Source organism: Zingiber officinale, chromosome 1B (genome assembly GCF_018446385.1).
Source record: "Zingiber officinale cultivar Zhangliang chromosome 1B, Zo_v1.1, whole genome shotgun sequence".
Lineage (NCBI taxonomy): Eukaryota > Viridiplantae > Streptophyta > Magnoliopsida > Zingiberales > Zingiberaceae > Zingiber > Zingiber officinale.
In genome coordinates this window covers 86,045,016-86,065,123 of record NC_055986.1, presented here as the reverse complement: position 1 = coordinate 86,065,123, position 20,108 = coordinate 86,045,016, and the positions used below count along the sequence as shown (strand labels likewise).

At 44.4% G+C, this 20,108-nt stretch overlaps 1 protein-coding gene across 1 annotated transcript in view; it reads left to right on the top strand.

Moving 5' to 3' along the window:
* Positions 1–774: 774 nt before the first annotated feature.
* Positions 775–20,108, top strand: part of LOC121969153 (vacuolar protein sorting-associated protein 35B-like) — a 38,888-nt gene continuing 19,554 nt past the window's right edge. The window contains exons 1-4 of the mRNA XM_042519095.1: positions 775–1,049; positions 1,136–1,232; positions 1,330–1,456; positions 7,929–8,114. Of these exons, the coding sequence (XP_042375029.1) occupies positions 960–1,049; positions 1,136–1,232; positions 1,330–1,456; positions 7,929–8,114 (500 nt within the window). The 5' untranslated portion in view covers positions 775–959. The remainder of the gene's footprint in view (positions 1,050–1,135; positions 1,233–1,329; positions 1,457–7,928; positions 8,115–20,108) is intronic.

The following is a 20,108-nucleotide window of genomic DNA, read 5'->3' as shown; positions in this document are numbered from 1 at the left end:
GACCCCTCTTCATCACTGCATCATCCGAAAACAAAGTAGAAAATTAGGTCATTAATTACACCTCAAGTTATGTAGCGAGAATGCCTTATATCACTTGAAGAAACAATAAGATAGCTGATGAGATACAAAGATGGATAGATGCAACTGTGATTTTTCCTAAAGAATCAATGAGATACAAATGAAGTGATGTGGCGATATGTAGAAGAGCCGAAATAGATGGATTGATGCATTGTGATATTAAAGGATAAGAAGGAAAAAACTGTACAACAAAAATTGGAGAGAGAGGGAGAAGAGAACAATGAAGAATCGATGAAAATTGAGATGATAAGAAAAAACGATGTAGATAGTAGAAATTAGGTTATGCATATGTAATTTGAGAAGGATAAGGAGTTGAAATTACTAATAAGGTTTGAAATTATTTTTGATGTGAAAGGAAAAAATATTAACGTAATTTAATTTTAAATTTTACCAAATTAATTAAAAGTTGATTATTAAATGGTCGAGATTTTTAATTTAATAAGTAAAAAGTGGGATAATATAAAATTAAAATATAAGAAATTAACAATAAAAATATATTTTATAATAAATTTAAAAATTAATTTTCTATTTTAAAAAACATTTTGAATTATTTTTATATTTTAAAATCTTTAAATTGGGCTGACTATGTCGGCCAATCTCACTTGTGCGGTAAGGGCCGTGTCAGGTAGATCACTTGCAGCCCAGCACGCTCACTCATCTACCGGTTTAACCTTTCATCAAGCGAACCGAGGAGCTCGCGGTTCGGCGGGCCAGCTTGCTATCGCAGGAAACAGTGACGCCAGCTCGGTCATGTCGTCAGAATCCCAAATCCAAAGACCGGAAGACGAAGAGGAAAGGAGCAGCGGCAGGCGAAGGAGAAGAGGTCAAATCGAACGATCTCTTACATTTGGAGCGTAGGAGATCTCCTCCCGCAGATCGAGATGCTACCGGACACTGAGGACGAAGAGAAATGGCTGGCCGAGGGCATCGCCGGCATCCAGCACAACGCCTTCTACATGCATCGCGCCCTGGTTCGATCTATCCCGATCCCAGTTACTGATTTGCAACCCTAATTGTTCTCGTTTTCGCCTGATCCGTATCTCCCGCTCTCTTTTAGGATTCCAATGATTTGAAGGACGCACTCAAGCATTCGGTTCAGATGCTCTCGGAGCTCCGGACCTCTCTTCTCTCCCCGCACAAATACTATGAACTCTGTATGTTGAATGCGGATTCCCAGTTTATCTTGCTCCTTTTTGATAATGGTTGTATCAAAATTTGATATTGATGGGTTTCTGTTTTGGGATTGAGAAGATATGAGGGCGTTTGATGAATTGAGGAAGGTGGAGATGTTCTTCAGAGAGGAAACCGCTCGAGGCACTATCTCGGTTATCGAGCTTTATGAGCTCGTTCAGCATGCGGGCAACATCTTACCCAGGCTGTATGTATGCAAACCCCGTTTCCCCATTTTGTTCTTAAAGATATTGGTTTTCTCTACTTTCTCAACTACATGCTCATATGAGTGAGTTTAGACACTTCCTTTTGTAGTTTCTCCTCCTTTTTTTCTATAATTTAAGCTTATGATAGCATTTAGTAAACCATACAATGGATGTCACGCCTCAGAGGAGTCTCTGCAAGAGGAAAATCCGACAGCATCTCCGTGTACTAGTGACAATCTGAATCACATATACATTCACAAGTACTTATCAGTTCACACGGCTGGAATATATATACAACCACACAGTTATATATAATAAACAACCCACACGACTGAAATAAAAATACAACCACGTAGTTATATATTAAACAACCCACTCGGTTGTACCAAAATACAACGGAAAAACACAAAAGGAAACCCTGTACAAACCAAAATAACACAATGCGTGCCGGCACGACTTAAACACAAATACAACACCAAAACAATAAAATAGCCACATGACTAAACACCAATACAAAGCTAAATCAATAAAGAATATATAAAAAGAAAATCAAGAGCGAGGTAAACCGTCTTTTGATGTGACGTGGGATCGACAGACAGGATACTCCAAGCGACACGACATATCTATGTGCTAACCTGAAAACAACAGGAAAAATAAGAGGTAGTGAGTTCAACAACTCAGCGGGTATCAAACGGACATGCATAGTAAAATATAACTATCATAATAATCATGCGGTACAGTTCCCGAACAATAATAGGAAATGTGAATTGAAAAGGCTGAAGAAACTGTACTCACCAGGACCTCCTATCAGGATATAAGGGTCGTCAGACCAGACACAAAATGTCTTCTGTGTGCATGTCAATCATATGTAATCACCCAAAAATGCAACATACAAAATGCAGCAATCACAAGCAATAAATGCAATCTATGCATATGATACAAATGACATGACGCCAGTCAGCCATCTCACATGCGATGGTGAGACCGAGTGGGTAGGGCTATGACAACTGTGCACTCTGCCATCACTACTCATGAGTGACCGAGTGGACAGCATGCTGTCGGAGTACACCTATCCTCCTACCCCAAACATAGTGGGGGAGTCTCAGCTCTCATCTCCCTGTATCATGGTCAAGGGGAGGGATCCTTGCCCGCTACACGCTGCAGTTATCGTTACCCATGAGTGGACCAGCGGAGCCCTGACAGAGCAGCGCACACCCTGCCTGATGTACCACTAACCCATGAGTGGTTTTGTGTGCAGATCATGTAACTGGCGATGTGCTCAATAACAATGAAGCCGATAATCGCTCAGCATGCAATCATGCAAGATGATGCATGACACTACAGCATGTAAATCCTGACAAGTCCATAATATATACCAAAAGGTAAAGAAATCCAACAAGGATCTAAGTATCATGAAACTAGGTACACATGTTAGATATGTCTAGTAACTAGTCCTGTACACAGTAAGACAATGTATGTCACTACTTATATGATCATAAGTACACATGACAAGAACAAAAGAATATAAGTCTAATGCATAACAGATAATAACAAATAAAGACATGCTATAGATATCAAGTAGTGACATACCAATGGTAGCTAAAAACACAACCATTACTACTAGCTATAAATTACTACGCATATTATAATGACAATATCAAAAGAGATAAATCAAAGGTACCCGCTTTTATACGTAGATCGTGTCATTCGTCTTCAATAGATCCAAAAGATCACATCCAACTCGAATCCTACAAATACAGGATATGAGATAAAACTAAGGATTTATAATCAAGATAACAACTATTAAGCAATCTAAATTGATCCAAACTCTTCCTTCACATACTTCAATTTAATCCAAGAAAGACATGAACTAACAATCCAACTTATCCAATCAAGTTTAATTCCATCAACTACCAAGCATCATGAATCAAACATGTATAATTCTTCTACATAATCAATTGCTAACCACCACATCTGATAATCCAACCAACACAACTAATTGCTCATTAACCAAGATGGAACATATTAAAGTCTCAATCAGAAACTGATACAAAGCTATATCAACCTAACACAATCAACCGAAATCAACCAATCCATCACAAAATACAAACCAATCTCCATACACAACTTACCTCATTTCGAATTGCTCCTCCATCGACTCACGGCCGGGGATGTTCATTGTTGGAACAAGATGGTCAGAACCAGGTGACGGTACAACCCTCCAAATCTAACAATCCTAATCAAATCACAATCCTCAATCTATATCCACAACAATCAAAGCAAAATCCCAAAAACTTGTATTGTACAGATTCCATTACCTCAATGACACAAAACTTGGCACCTTCTCCACCAGTGATGAATCCATCCAACAATCCTCCACACCACAGGAACCGCCATAGCCAAAGACCTTTTGGTCACGTTGCCGGATCAATACTGCTTGGTCAGAAACTTCATGTCGGACCAGGGATCAGGTCCGGCACCAATCTTGAAGCTAGGTTGCCGATTCAAGGTAGGGATCTGGTGGTCGGCGGTGACAAATCGGAGCTAGGGCACATAATGGTTGAGATCGGGAGAGGGCATGGGTTCTCCCCCTTTCGATTGAAGATCAACTCGCGCAAGGTGCAACGATCTAGGGAGAAAAAAGGCTGAAAGGCGCAGGCGATCAGCAGAGAAGAAGGAAACCCCAGTGGCCGCACGACGTCGAAGCGATCGGGTGGTGTTTGCCGGGCAGCATAGCATCGGGCATCAAAGCAACGGTGGCACCACGTTCGTCGGGCGACACAGCGTTGGGCGGTGTCTGCGGCATCGAGCGACGTTGGAGGTGTTGGGCAGAGACGAAGCTGAGAGAAGGGAGAGGGCGAGGGATCGGTAGAGGAGATGGATCGACGGAGAAGAAGAGAAGAGAAGGGAAGGTGTCGACGGACGTGGAAGGGAGGAGATGGTGCCGCGTCGTGAGGGGGAACGACGAGAATGAGAAGGGAAGGAGTCGGGAGGAGAGAAATTTATAACTTAGGTATTTTAATTAAACCTAAGGTTAAATTCCTTAATCAACTCCCATCTTTGGGTATCCCAAACAGACTTTCTTACAAACCCAATAATTGATCCCCTTAAAATACGTCATACGAGCTCCAAAAAATTCCCAGAAAATTTCTAAAAATTTCTAAAAATTCCAATAAGATTATTTCGTCAAATAACCTTATTATTAAATTATTAGTTGGGAGCCGTATTTTACATACTCCCTACTAATAAAAATTTGGTCTTCAAATTTTCGTTATTTACCATCAGCAGGTACTAGCAATAGATAGATAGTATAAATGTTGAACAGAAATGTAACCTGCACACCTCAAGTAAAAAAGATGGGGGTATCCAGCTCAAATTGTATTCTCGAGCTCCCAGGTAGCCTCCTCGTCCGAATGATACTGCCATCCGACTTTAACCAGCCGGATAGTCTTGTTCCGCAGCTGACGCTCTTTGTGGTCCTGAATCCGTATCGGAACCTCCTTGTAGGTAACGTCAGGCTGAATGAGAACTGATATATCTGACAGAACATATGCTGGGTCGGATACATATCTTCTCAGCATAGACACATGGAATACATTGTTAACGTCTGCCAGAGCTGGTGGTAGCGCCAGACGGTAAGCTACCGCTCCAATCCTCTCCAAGATTTGGAAAGGCCCAATGTATCGTGGAGCTAGTTTACCTCGGAGACCAAATCTCTTCATCCCTTTCGTGGGTGAGACTCTAAAAAATACATGGTCGCCAGTAAAGAACTCCAGGGGTCTCTGTGTCCGATCAGCATAACTCTTCTGACGGTCCTGCGCCTCGGACATCCTTCGTCTGATAGTACAGACCAACTCTACCTCAGCTCTCTGAGGTCCTAGCAGCTGGACCTTCCCAACCTCCTCTCAGAGGGTGGGTGTCCGACACGGTCTACCATACAACGCTTCAAATAGTGCCATCTGGATAGCCGAATGATAGCTATTGTTGTAGAGGAACTCTACTAATGGCAGGTGGTCCTCCCAGCTGCCTCCGAAATCCATGACGCAAGATCTCAGCAAATCCTCTAATGTCTGGATGGTCCGCTCTGACTGTCCATCTGTCTACGGATGGAATGCTGTGCTGAATCGAAGATGAGAGAAGGGAGAGGGCGAGGGATCGGTAGAGGAGATGGATCAGCGGAGAAGAAGAGAAGAGAGGGGAAGGTGTCGGCGGAGGTGGAAGGGATTCGGTTAGGGCAGAAATCGGGGAGGAGATGGCGCCGCGTCGTGAGGGGGAATGACGAGAATAAGAAGGGAAGGAATCGGGAGGAGAGAAGTTTATAACTTAGGTATTTTAATTAAACCTAAGGTTAAATTCCTCAATCAACTCCCATCTTTGGGTATCCCAAATAAACTTTCTTGCATCCCAATAATTGATCCCCTTAAAATACGTCATACGAGTTCCGAAAAATTCTCAGAAAATTTCTAAAAATTCCAATTAGATTATTTCGTCAAATAACCTTATTATTAAATTATTAGCTGTGAGCCGTATTTTACAATGGAAGTACCTTCTCTCTAATATATCTGTTTAATAATATTAGCTAATGTAGGTTTTGGTTCTTAATTAATGAAAGTAAATTTCTTTATCGGTTTTCATGACTCTTTTCCATTTGACATATCTAAGTTTTTGCTCTCATGAAACATTATAAATATGGCAACCAATGTCTGTCTAATCTAATTATTTCTTTCTGTCTGACTGAGTCGTGATTCAGTAAAATAGAAATAGATTAGCATATTGCCTCTCTGACGCTAGATTCTAGTTAAGATCCTATTTACAACAGTAACACTTCATTAGTATTTCAGGAATCCTTAATAAAGATAGCAAGAATGCATATTGCTTGAGTGTACTATAACAAATCGACCATGTAGATTTCATAATTACACACCGCAACAGCTTAGCGTTATAAAATATCATAATGTTCCATATTTAGCAAGCTAATAAAACTGGTTACTAGTGTGCATGTATATCACTTGAGAGACTTGCTCACTAAAGAATGTATAGCAAAATAAGTGGTGAATTGCCAACATGAGTAGAAGGTCCACATTTACAATTAAACATAGCAGGAGAGCAGCATGATTTGAGTATGTTTAAGAAAGTCGACCTTGGCTTAGTGTGACAATTGAGTTTCTTCCCCATGTTACTTGACCTTGTAATGGTACTTATATAAAAAGACCAAGTTGTGTGATGTCCTAGTTTAGTAAAGATAAATACTTATATGAGAATGGGCAAGCATAAAGAGCTTTGGAAATTTTAGCCCAATTAACTTCTACCGCAAAGCGGGGACCAGTCTTCAACAAATTATCACATTGAGAGTTTTTAATGTGAGTTTAATTATTTGCATTAGGATCACGATAATCAAACTTATTTGGTTTAAGATTTTCAATCTGAGCATGCAAAAACAGGGACAACTTCCAGGATGTAGCTGTCTATCTGGATATAGTCTATTCTCTTAGCTATCAATATGAATGTTTGATTTCCTGGTATATCATGGTATTTGAATCGAGGTTCAGGGTTGATCTACAATTTAAGGTATAATATGCTATCCAAATCGATTTGTGCTCTGAAAATGTTAAATTGATACCTTTGGATAATCAGTATCACTGAGAATGTAGTAATTCCAGCATTTACACAGTGTGTTGCGGTCTACTTAACACAAAATAAAATTAATATATACCATTGACAAAGTTATCCCCTTGGACCATCTTAAAATAATGTCTAAAGTTGGTTATTATGAGCCTTTCTGAAATGTTATTAGGCATTGAAAATCAAATGGCCTTTCATTGATGGGGAGATTCATGTAGCAATTCACATGGCTTGTTTTTGTTATTTAGTGTTGTTTGTATTCTGAAAAATGTCATGCTGCTAAGCATTGGATCAAATATAAACTTGAATGTGGAACTTCTTATTCATGTTAACAACTTCACATGTAAGCTGGAAAGTTGAAATTGTTGCCCGGTTGCCCGGTTGCCCCCACGGGCTGGCACAGTTGGTACTTGTAGGTGGTGTTGCTGCAATAGGCCATGAGATCGATTCCCAGTGTGTGTGAAATGCATCACAAGTCACCTGACCCATGCAAAGGGCTACTATGTTGGGCGAAACCCCTCGTGATTTACCTCTCTTCCATATCGCATGGGGCAATCCTGGAGGGGCCCTCGGGGTGAGGGTTAACAGTTTTTTTGCTGCAATTGAAAGTTGAAATTGTTTTTCAAAGAGCACAATTTTGTCGATTGGCTGACACTGTTTACTTTTTTTTTTTTTTTTTTTTTTGTCTAGTTCATGCATTTAGTTCTTTGTATACTTACCAATGTAAATTATCTACTGTCCTTTTTCCCCTCTAAAGCTCACATCTGATTTTTTGCTAGTTAATCATAGGAATAATAATTTGCATATATTATCTCATTCACTTGTATGAAGTTAAGATTGTCAATTGATCAGGTATCTCCTATGCACAGTGGGATCTGTCTATATCAAATCAAAAGAGGCTCCTGCCAAAGATGTCCTCAAGGATCTGGTAGAAATGTGCCGTGGTATCCAGAATCCAGTTCGTGGACTTTTCTTGAGAAGTTATCTTTGTCAAATTAGCAGGGATAAGTTGCCTGATATTGGATCGGAGTATGAAGGGTAAGAATATGCACAATGAATGACAAATTATTTGTGTTTGATACAGTTATTATTGTTTTTTGTTTGTCTGGTTACATATATTTACAAAATTGTACCTTTATATCCAGAAACTTCCTTAATTAGTCTTGAATTGATGCAAAATAAACTAAAGTGGTTTAAACAAAAATGATTTGTTTCATGATGTGGGTTAATAGTGCTTTTGTTTATATAGTGTTTTTTTTTTTTGTTTTTTTATTAAAACGGTCTATTTTTTTCCTGAGTTTTAAATTGGATTTAGTCTACTTTGTCCAAATTTTTAGTAGTAGTACACTTTGGTTTGTAAAATTTTATATAAGGGGCTTAAATGTAATGTCATAATTCTGATTATTGAGTAAATATCTTTATCCTCTTGCCACTCTTCCGTTGTCATGAGATATATAAAATATGCTTCCTTCTTCTTTGTTAATGTAGTCAATGTTGGTCAGATCAAACAATACTGACTTGGACATGACTTGGAATTTAACCTGCTAGAATATTGATTAAGCACGTGTAATCCTTATGCTTCCACTACTTGTAATAAGTGGCATAGTTTTAAAATACCTGATCATCTAATGAGCCAAGCTGCACATGCAACATGAATGCCCCTTATACCATAATCATAAAAGCAACTGCTTATTAAAACAGTGATTCCTACATCCCCAAGTCTCTAGATATGATAAGTCTAGGTACAACTATGATTTAATATTCTTTGGTAGACCTCAGAGATTATGTTAGAAACATTATTAGAATTAGACCTCAATGACAAAAGGCTACTGTTAATCCTAATAAGATTAGTTTTCCTTTGTAATAATGAAACACTATTTTAAAGATTAGGTGGTGGCACAAGATGGTCTCTAGTTATTCAAAAGTTTCAAAATGAATTCAACTAGTGGCTACCAGTTAGGACAGTCTGCTACAAAGACATCCAGTGTTAGAGTTGTTTATAGTTCTTTTTAAAATTGATTGGCTCACCACTCAGACCAGTGCAAGGGGTTAGGTCACAAATCCAGCTTATCATGTCAAACAAAAAGAAGTTTAGGGTTCCACTCTTGCCTGCATAAGAATAATTCTCATCAATTGATGTGTCAGCTTTACTCACCCACACATGAAGGGGAGTATTAAAGACTTCAACAGTTTTGATCTTCAATTTCTTTGGTTTTGATGTTTAAAGTGAGAGCTTTTTTACTACTTACTGCAGTTTGCAAAACATTTACTTTTTCCCTTTTCTGAATCTCTCTATCATTCAAAGTCCCAAGGTTACTTATCTTGTATGCTAAGGGTATTTCTTGTAGAGTTTGCTTCTAGTTTTGGACTTGAATCTATTGGATTGATTGCGCATGTGAGTGGGGGGTGTGATCCGGCGGTAAGAACAGGGACCCTCGGAGTCAACGCCAAGCGTAAGTCAAAAGGTAAAAAGGATCGGAGAAGGGTGGGCCGACCGGCCGACTTTGGACAAAAGCTGGACCGATCGGCCGACCGGAAAAGGGTGGACCGACCGATCGGACGGCCGACCGGGGTCTAAATGACATCAAAGGTACCCCTGCGGGAAGTCGGGGTTCTGACGCTCATGTTGAATGAAGTCGTGTGGCCGAGCGGGTAGTCTGCTCGGCCGAAGACATAAAGTAGCAAGACTGCGGACATAAGGAGCCCCTTCCCAGCTCTATATAAGGAGCCTCACACTTCGCCGGAGGTATGCATTCTCTGATATTCGGAGCCACTTCTTTGCTGTCCACTTGCCTGACTTGAGCGTCGGAGGGTCGTTGCCGGGAACCCTTTCCCAGCTCGACTTCTTTGCAGGTTCGCCGGAGATCGTCGGAGATCTACGTCGACAACCGGGAGAGCCACGCGCTCCGTCCGCCGATTCAGCCGATTCGACAGGATCGATTTGCGTCGTGGGAACGCGCTCCTCCGATCGGAAGCAATGGACGGGCCGACGACTCGGTGATGCTTTCCACGGAGCGCCCGATCGAAACCGAGGCCAAGCTAGTGGAACAACAAAGGCGTAAGTCGCGCCGGCGGATGGGCGCAGCGGCGCGTCGGGAGGCGGCGCACCCGGCCAGTTCCGTTCCTCGAGCCTATTCCGCACGCCTCACGGCCGCAGCGGTTGATCGGGATCGAGGATCTTACATGACGTGCGGAGACGAGAGCAAGGCCCCGAGTGGACGCCCCCGAGCGGGTCGGCAATGATTTTGAGGCCATCCTGCGGGACCTCTGCGAAGCACTACGTCCGATCGGTGAGTCTGCGGAACCACCGAGCCGGATGATCGTCAGGAAAGTTCAACAACACCCACCCTTCATCAATACACGGATGGAGTAAAGTCGGTATTCCTTACCACTCTCTCTGACGGTGGTTTGAAGGCCGGACGGATCCATCACAAGTTTCAGGACTTCCACCTTCCTCCACCGTAAGCAGATGGCTCGGCGTTAGTGAGGCGGAGAAGAACCCGTGTATTTCTTAAGTCATATTTTAAAGAGAATCCCGCGCCGCCGCTCCTATTTCGGCCTATACTATCATCGTGGGATGAATAGCCCGTCGGGAAGAGTGTTGAATCGAGCGTCCGGACGGTTCATTAAATGGATCAGTTGAGTGATATGATTGACCCCGCTCGACGATAAATCGCGATCCTTAGCAGATTTTGTCATCTAGCAAAAGCGTGGAAAATATTTGTGTGGATCGTCTACCGCTTTAATTGGGGTATCGTTCTCCGAAGAACGAATGCATCTGTCTGCTGGATTCTGAGCCAAAACAACGGAGTATGAGGCCCTTATAGCCTAAACACGGGCCGCCCTGGGCGGTGATTCAGATTCTCAAGCCTCTAGAACTTTTGAGATTAACAACGCTCAAACTCTACTGAAGCCTTGAAAGCTGAGGCCAATTTGAGAAGTCGTTATCCGGAAGATACCCGAGCGGAAAATCAAAGATGAGTTAGCGAACTTGAAGTTCGATAACGTCGGTCGCCGTCAGTGAACAAGTATCTTTAGTGGCACACGTCGGTAGGATGGAGGGCCTCAGTTTCGGCGATCGAGGACAAGCATCATAATTTCTACGGTCGGTGCAACACCATCCGATCGAAGCCGACTAAGAAGGAGAGTCGTGGCCATCGAGACCAATTCTACAAGAAGGCTTTCTCCGTCCAATGTGCGAGCTCGGAAGACGCGGCGTACATCCTCCAAGAAGTATCAAGGATCGTGGAGGGCGTCCGCGACGATCGGTAAGAAGATCGTTGGCCGGGATGCTGCCCAACCGGCACCAGCCAGGTCTTGGCTCGGACCTTGTGACGTGCCTTTTCTTGCGGAAGTATCTGACTTCTCCAGGGCCGTGGAGGAAATGAAAGCGACTCTGCGTCTCGTATCCGTTCGTGAAGGATTTATGGTTGGTCCTATTCTGTTCCAAATGCGCGTAAGGCGCCGAGATGTCGATTATATGACAAATACGGTCATGGGTGGCCATGGGTGGGAGTCCGGCTTGTTTCCGGCAGTAACGACCGGCGTGCGGCTGAAAGCGTCAAAAGTTTAAAGGCTGGCGTGACGTAAATACTTCGTCACTTCACGTGTGGTATCCCAATCGACTTGTTTCCGATAACGGCAAGAGTTCGGCGGGAATTCTTCGTTGCGTGCAAGCGCCTTACAATCCGGCGTGAAGGTGGGGCGTATTGTGTACTGGCGTATGGTCCCCGGGCAGAGAAGTAGTCCGGCGTAAGCTCCCTCGGGTCGATCATCGTCCGTCCCATCCGAGCGATCGAGTGTCAGTGGTCGGAGGCGGACAGAGCCAATGATCCGTCCGTCAGCGACGTCGTCGATGCGGATATAGCTACAACGATGATGCTTGTAAGCGGTCGGTCATCCCGTCATACAGGTCGCGTCTTGTCGCATCACACTGAGCGGATGAAGCAAAACTACAATGACGTGTAATCGCCGAGGCATGTCTCCTTGTTAGCCGCGGAAACTTCGAGGCTTGCGGCCTCCTGAAAGTCGTGTCCGAGAAGCTTCGGGGTGCTTATTATTTTGGAGGATGCGACGACGGATTACCGGTGGGCCCGATCCTAATAGCAAATTGTGGGCTAATGTGATGGTATGTTATAAGGTCCACGCTGCCGTGTTATGCAGTTTTTAATAATGATCGATCGAATCTGAAATGTCCTTGAATAGCGGGAAGGATAGCTTCACAATAGTCATAAAAGGATGGCAAAGTTCGTCGTCAGTAAGGCGTTACTAGGAGCCAGTCCCAGTTGTTAATGAGGCGAACCTGGGCCGCTATATAAGTCCCTCGCTCGGTCGGGCTAGACGGAGAGTAACCGAGCCATTAAAACTCGAAATGTCGAGATCCCGAAGTCAAGCGTTACGTTAATCGAGGCAGTCCGCACCTCCCTACCAAGACCCTCGCCCGCCGAGCTCCGGCGCTTAAAATCGAGGAGACTCTGAGCCGTTTATAAACCTCGTGGGAGAGAGCAGACGTCTAACTCTCGATGGGAAGGCTATAACAGTGGCAGTATAAACCTCCGAAAGTAAAGTCGTCGAGAGAAAAATCGAGGGACATACAAACTCTCGTTAAGCAAGACCGGCCCGTTAAAAATCGAGAGAGAGGCGTCTATAAACCCCTCGAGACCAGGAATTCGGCGTATAAAGATATAAACTCCGGCAGACCGTGATAAGACACCGGCAGTCATCGAACTTCGCGTAAACCCTCACAGCGTCGACCGAACTTAAAAATCACGTTAAAAAGAGGCAGAACGGTCTCACCCAGGAAGAACCGTCGAGTCATTTAAAACCCCGAGGCCGTCGAGCCCGTGACAGTTTACCCTCCCCGGTAGGAAGGCGTCGAGCAGCGTATAAACCCTCGCCGTCGAGCTCAAATCGAGGACGGGCCCGTAATAACCCCTACCGGCCGAAGAATCCTGTGTCGAGCTCAGACGCGTTAAAATCGAGACGCGAACCGGATATAACGCCGATCCCTCGGCGATTACGAGAACGACCACCGTATATAAACCCCGGACCAGTGACGGGAGCTCAACCGCCGTTAAAATCGAGAGTCGAGCCTACGATTATGTCCTCCCATGAATACCGTCGAGCTCCGACGTTAAAAATCGAGAGAATGCAACGGCCTATAAACCCCCTGGCCAAGCATCGCCGAGTCTACCGCTAAAATCGAGAGTCGGCTCAGGCGTTAAAATCGAGGCAGGCATAAACCTCCCGGCCGGAAGCCAGTCGAGCTCCGGCGTTAAAAATCGAGGCGAACCGGGCGTCTAAACCCCGGCGGAAGGCTGGCGAGCTCAGGCGTTAAAATCGAGGCAGACACCGTTATAAACCTCCGGGAAGACCGAGCTCCGAAAGCTCAAAATCGAGGAGTCAGCACGGTATAAACCCTCAGGCGGATCGAGTCGAAAGGCAGAAGCTATAAACCCTCGGTACCGGATGAAGGCAATAAAGAGGACTCGGGAACAAGTACACAAAGGTATTCGCCATCAATATCGTTAATAGCCTCGTTCCGCTCGGCCGATTACCCAAGTACTTGTCAACATCCATGAACCTCTTTGTTGAAACATGATATATTAAGCGGTGGAAAAGCTCATAAAATACTTCGATAATTTCTTTCAAACATAAGAGAGGTGTTATAAGAGGCGCGGACAGCGTATTGACTAGCAAAGACAAAAGCAAGGATATCGTAATAAAACTAAAGTGCTTGAATTACAAAGGTGATTTTTAGCGAATACATTTAAACACATTCTAAATAATCGTAAAGATCCTTGAATGTTGTCGGAGCACCACTTGATCTGCGGACGGGATGAGGCAGTCGGAAGAAGACTCTTGGACTTGAATATGTGTGGTGGCGTGCCATAAGGTGAGGCGGTGTACGTCCGCTCATGAGCTTTCTCCGAAATCGGCGGCGGATGCAATTCTTTCTCGGGCGGCGGCAGGCCGGCTTGGCTCGGCCTCTTGATATTCTTTAAAGTCGCTGGGGGGCGAGCGAGGACTCTGCGCGTGATTCGTCTTGTTTCACGTCGACGGAGCGCCACCTTCTCTCCATGTTGCTGCTCCATCAACTCCTTTACTCGCTACTCTAGCCCAGACCTACATTCTTCTTCTTCCAGGAGGAGATGATGTTCTTCCGCTCGGTCATGAGGGCTTATCTTGCGATCTAGAGATTTATTCACGCTTTTTCGAGCTCGGCAGTATGAGCACGATCGTTGTCTTCTTATGCTCGGCATGAGTCTTGGGCTTTCTCCTTCTGGATCGGCGTCGAAGGGCCTTGGGAGGCCGACGGACCGCTGGACCTTGTGTGCCTCGATTCTTCGTCCACGTCCAGGCGGTGGTTGGAGACAGCTATCTCCTCCACCCGTCTCGAAAAAGTTAGTGGCCGATCGGAAAGAATCGTAAGAACTTTTCTTACCCGTGGCCTCTTGCGTGGCTATTCGCCCAGTGCGAAGGGGGATCAGTGAGCCTTGGCGTCGACCCACATCTCGGCTGGGCCCTGAGGTGATTTTGTGCTCGGTAGCGGTGGCGCTCGGACTCGGAAGATCTCCTCGGTGGGAGACGGGGTGACCCTAACAGTGCGGCCGTGGTCGTCGGCGGAGGATGGGAGAGGATCGGAGGCGGGCCGAGTGGGATAAAATGTTGAATCCTGGACTCGGCGGGAGGCAGGGAGCGGGTCAGCCGGTCCGCGTCCGGTTGAGGCAGGATTGACAGGGTCGGTCGGACGAGATAGCCGACCTCGGGGCGCGACGCCAGCTGGTGACGGGCGGACGGCTGAACCGCGGACGTGGTGAGAAGGAGTCTCCACTCGGCGCCTCTTTTGTTGGGAGGCTTCTCTTCTTCGGGCGGACCTTCGTCCGGCGGAGGCTCTTGGCTATGATTGCAGGCCGGCCAGCTCTGGGAGAGAAGCCTGGCGGCGACTCCCGACATTGTCCAGCTCTCTTCTTCTTCATTAGAGCCGACTGGATGTCGTCTCCGTTTCTTTGGCGGCTTAAAGTGCCTTCCTCTTGAACACACCGACACCGGCTCAGACTCCATGATATTGTCTGCGAAAAGGGAAAAAATCGGTTAGCAAAGGCAAGGCGAATGTACAGTAAAATTCTTACCGTCGCTCGGGAGGGTGTTACGATCGGACTCGACCAATATGTACATAACCCCTCTGGAAGGAATTTTATTGAATGTCAACCGATCGCCGCAAGGCGTGTGGAAGATAATCCGGTCGGGTCTTGAATCTTTTGAGTTCTGGGGAGAGAGGATTTCCGGTCTGCCATTGGGTTTGGAAGGAAGCCCGCTCGGGGAGGCGAATGTAAAAGTAAAATTCTTTCCAATGCTTATTGGAAGAAGGAAGTTTATTGAAGAAAACCAAGCCGGGCCGAGCCTGGAACATGTAAGTGCCCGGCTCGGACTGTTTAGGGTAATAGAAGTAGTGGAAGATATTATGGATTTTAAATAGGACGACTACACCGCACAGAAGGCGGAAAGTGTTGGGAACTAGGCTGGCGAGCGGAACGCCGAAAAAATTGCAGACGTCAATGATGAAGGGATGGATCGGAAATTGCAGACCGGCGATGAACTGGTCGCGGAAAACACAAAAAGCTCCGCGCTGCAGTTTGTTTGGCCGAGCGGAGTCTGTTGGTAGGATGATTTCAAGGTCGGAGGGGATATCAAAACTATCAATCAGAACATTGGCGTCGCGCCGATCGAAGCGCGACTCCATGGTAGCGTACCATGGGCCGAGGGTTTGGTCTTCGGGTTGAGAAGATTGGGCCATTGTCCGAGCGGACGAAACCAAAAAAGACGAAAAGGCAGAGGATAAAAGCAAGAAGATGGCAACGAAATAGTAGCCGAGGACGAAAACTTGGGAAAGGAATGCAAAGAAAACCAGAAATAGAAAAGAAAAAGGGCCTTACAGAGAAGAATAGAGATGGAAGAAGAACAAGGAATTGCCGGAAGAAGCAGCAACAGGATCGCCGGAGCACCGAAACACCAAAGGCAGCTGTTGAACTCGCGCAGATGCAAATGCGGCGAAGAGGGGAGGAAGCAAAGGTTTTATAGGGCGGAGCCCGAGCGACCTCTACAGTTGGATCCAGGTCGCGAGAATCGGAGTACTCATCGTGCCGTTCATTTCGAACAGCCTCGATCTCATCACCCGCAGCGCCGCCGTCGTACGTTGACGGCAGCAAGGCCACGTGGCATTCCGCCACGGGAGAGCATTTAATATGCGCCTTATCGAGGCGCAGAGCGCGTGCTTGGCGTTAATGATGGAGATTGGTGCAGCTTCCGAGGAGATCCGGGGGATAGTGGCGTTGATTGAGGCCGTAGTTACCGCCATATCTGCCAAGCGGAGGATGGTTTCTTGGAAGAGCCGCTCAGCGAAACAATCGTCGAGTCAGTCGGACTAATCGCCTTCTTTGACTAGACTTGAAGGGGAGGCAAGTGATCCGGCGGTAAGAACAGGGGACCCTCGGAGTCAACGCCAAGCGTAAGTCAAAAGGTAAAAAGGATCGGAGAAGGGTGGGCCGACCGGCCGACTTTGGACAAAAGTTGGACCGACCGGCCGACCGGAAAAGGGTGGACCGACCGATCGGACGGCCGACCAGGGTCTAAATGACATCAAAGGTACCCTTGCGGGAAGTCGGGGTTCCGACGCTCATGTTGAACGAAGTCGTGTGGCCGAGCGGGTAGTCCGCTCGGCCGAAGACATAAAGTAGCAAGACTGCGGACAGTCCATAAAGCACACGACCGGGAATCTCCCTAGCGGACCAGCGCATACGACCGGCCGGACGCGAGGGAGCGGCCGACCGGCCGGACGCTCGACATGGAGTAAAAGGAGAAAAGGACAAGGGAACATCTTCTGACAGCGGGTATGTTCGACGAGTAGGCCATACGCAGAACCTTATGACAGAGGGTTCCGCTGTCCCATCAAAGATGTGCTCGGACTGTAGCAGTATGGTGTCAGGTAAGCTTTTCTGACAAGTCCATACGGAGGTATGGGTTGAGGACACGTATTCGCCTTGGCATGTGTGCGTGAGCCCCTTCCCAGCTCTATATAAGGAGCCTCACACTTCGCCGGATGTATGCATTCTCTCGTCTCGGAGGGAGGTATATCCAGTGGTCATCTTCTCCCGGAGTGTGCTGAATCCATCCGAGACAGACTGCCGAAGCTGCGTGGAGGACTCCTCAAGTCGAGCGAGTCGATTCTTGACGGATAGAGAAGTCGAGGGCTGAGTCGAGGTCGAAGGCTAGTTCGAAGTTGGAGCATACCCAAATATCTCCTCAGCCGTGAACTTTGGCCACTCCTCTCCCTTAGCTGGAATAGGAAAGTCATCCTTGACCTCGACCGGTATGGTTAGCTACGACCCACCTCTCCAGGCTAGAACCCCTTAAGCAGTGATGTCTATATGCACTAGGGCTAGGTGACGCTGACCAAACTTGTCATATGCGCTAAGGGAGCTGGACGTACCCTGGGTTATATTTACTCCTATGGTCGAAAATATGTATGTTAAAATGTGACAATAGGGTATATGAACCTGACGTTTAGTGACGAGACTGGATACATGTATGACATTATGAAATAAATGTAATGCAATGTCAATATCTAGATGCTGACAGAGGGCATACAAAAAGGAGTGGGAAGGTAACATCATCGCAACGTCGCGAGATGTGATCGTCAAAATGCATGTGGTCCGGACTCGATATAGAATATAGTCCTGGACCCTGAGAGAGAGTGACCTAAAGTCAGTTATTGTAGGTAGTCTCTCCTCCCCAAAAAATATATATAGATAGTATCTAATGTAATATGGGAGTAGGGCTCGCCAAATGGCAGATCCCTACTAGGGCAGCCCGGTGTACAAAGCCCCCGCCATGCGAGGTTCCGGGGAAGGATCTATTGTACGCAGCCTTACCATGCTTTTTTCAAGAGGCTGTTTCCAAGATTCGAACCCATGACCTTTTGGTCATATGACAACAACTTTACCTTTGCGCCAAATCAGATCCCTTAATGGACATGCTGACCTCCTAAATCCTTAACTATCATATAATAAGGTAGGGGATTAACCGTTCATACCAGACTCTAGGTGCTTGTTTAAGATCCTACAAGGCCTTTTTAAGCTTAAAGACATAGGTAGGATGATCTAGATTCTCAAATCTAGGTGGTTGACCTACATATACTTTTTCTTTTATTAGCCCATTTAAAAAGACGGATTTAACATCCATTTGATAAAGTTTAAAACCTTTATGGGTTGCATAGCTAAGTAGCATTCTAATAGATTCAAGTCTAGCTACTGGGGCATAGGTTTCATCATAGTTAAATTCCTCGACTTGACTAAACCCTTTAGCCACTAGTCTAGCCTTATTTCTAAGAATTTTCCCGTTTTCACTTAGTTTATTTCTGAAAATCCATTTTGTTTCTATTACCTTTTTATTGTTAGGTGGTGGTACTAAGTCCCAGACTTCATTTTTTTCAATTTGGGCTAGTTCTTCCTGCATGACTATGATCTAGTTTGGGTCAAGTAAGGATTCTTCTATCGTTTTGGGTTCAATTTTTGAGATCAAGGATATTTGACCTAAATTTCTAAAGGATGACATAGTCTGAACTCTTAGGTTTGGGTTATCAATTATTTGGTCAATTGGATGATTTGGGTTTACTCTTATGGTTCTAGTAGGTTCATTCAGTTGAGGTTGATTTTCTTCTTCGTGACTTTGGTTTTCATTTGCTCCCCCTTGACTAGTGGTACCTCAAACAAATTCAATTGTTTGATTCTGGGTTTGTTCTAGGTTTTGGTTAGATTCTTCAAATTTTACATTTGAGATTTCTTCAATTCTTAGTGTAACTTTGTTATATACTCTGTAACCTCTACTGTTTAGTGAGTAGCCTACAAAGATTCTATTTTCTATATTTGAGATAAATTTTCCTAAGTATTCTCTTGTATTTAATATATAGACTGGGCATCCAAATACTTTAAAGTATTTAATATTAGGTTGTTTATTATAATAGAGTTCAAATGATGTCTTATTATGAGTTTTGTTTATAGTGGTCTTGTTTTGTACATAGCATGTTGTGTTAATAGCTTCTGCCCAAAAGTATTTTGACAGGTTATATTCATTTAGCATTGTCATCGAGGCTTCAAGTAGAGTTCTGTTCTTTTTTTCTACTATTTCATTTTGTTGGGGTGTTTTAGAGCATGAATATTCGTGATGATAATCATTTTCAAGACAGAATTGATTAAAGTTGTGATTTCTAAATTTTCCTCCATTGTCACTTCTGATTTTTTTAATTTTTTAGTCTTTTTCATTTTTAATTTGTTTGTAAAATTACTAAAAATTTCAAATGTTTCATCCTTATTTTTTAAGAATTTTATCTAGGTAAATCTAGAGTAATAATCTATTATTACTAGACCATATAGACTTCCATTTATTGATTTGATCCCATAGGAGTCAAATAGGTCTAAGTGCAATAGTTCTAGTATTGAATTTGTTTGAAGTTGATTAGTTGATTTGTGAGTAGACTTTGCTCGTTTTCCTTATTGATAGACATTACAAATTGTTGAGTCCAAATTAGGTAATTTTGGTAAGCCTCTAACTAATCCATTTAATTTACTTAGATTTCTAAAGTTTGTGTGTGACATTCTTCTATGTCATAACCAAGTTTCTTCCTTTTGTGTTAAGTAACACTTGAGTGAGGAAGTGGTTAGGTTAATTGCATAGATAGTCTTTTCTAAATCCTTTTAGACTTATAGAAAGGTTATCTAAGTGCTTAATTAGGCATTCAGAGGATAATAACCTAACCTTATATCCAGAATCACACAATTGACTAATGCTAAGAAGGTTGTATTTGAGATTTTCAACAAGTAATATTTTCTTAACAATAAAATCAGTTTTAAGTTCAATATTTACTTTGAGTTTGCTGTTGTTTCCAAAGGCAATTGTTCCTAAGCTTTTGTATGTTAACTGAGTGAACTTGGTGTGATCCCCGTCATGTGTTTGGAGTAACCACTGTCCAAACAT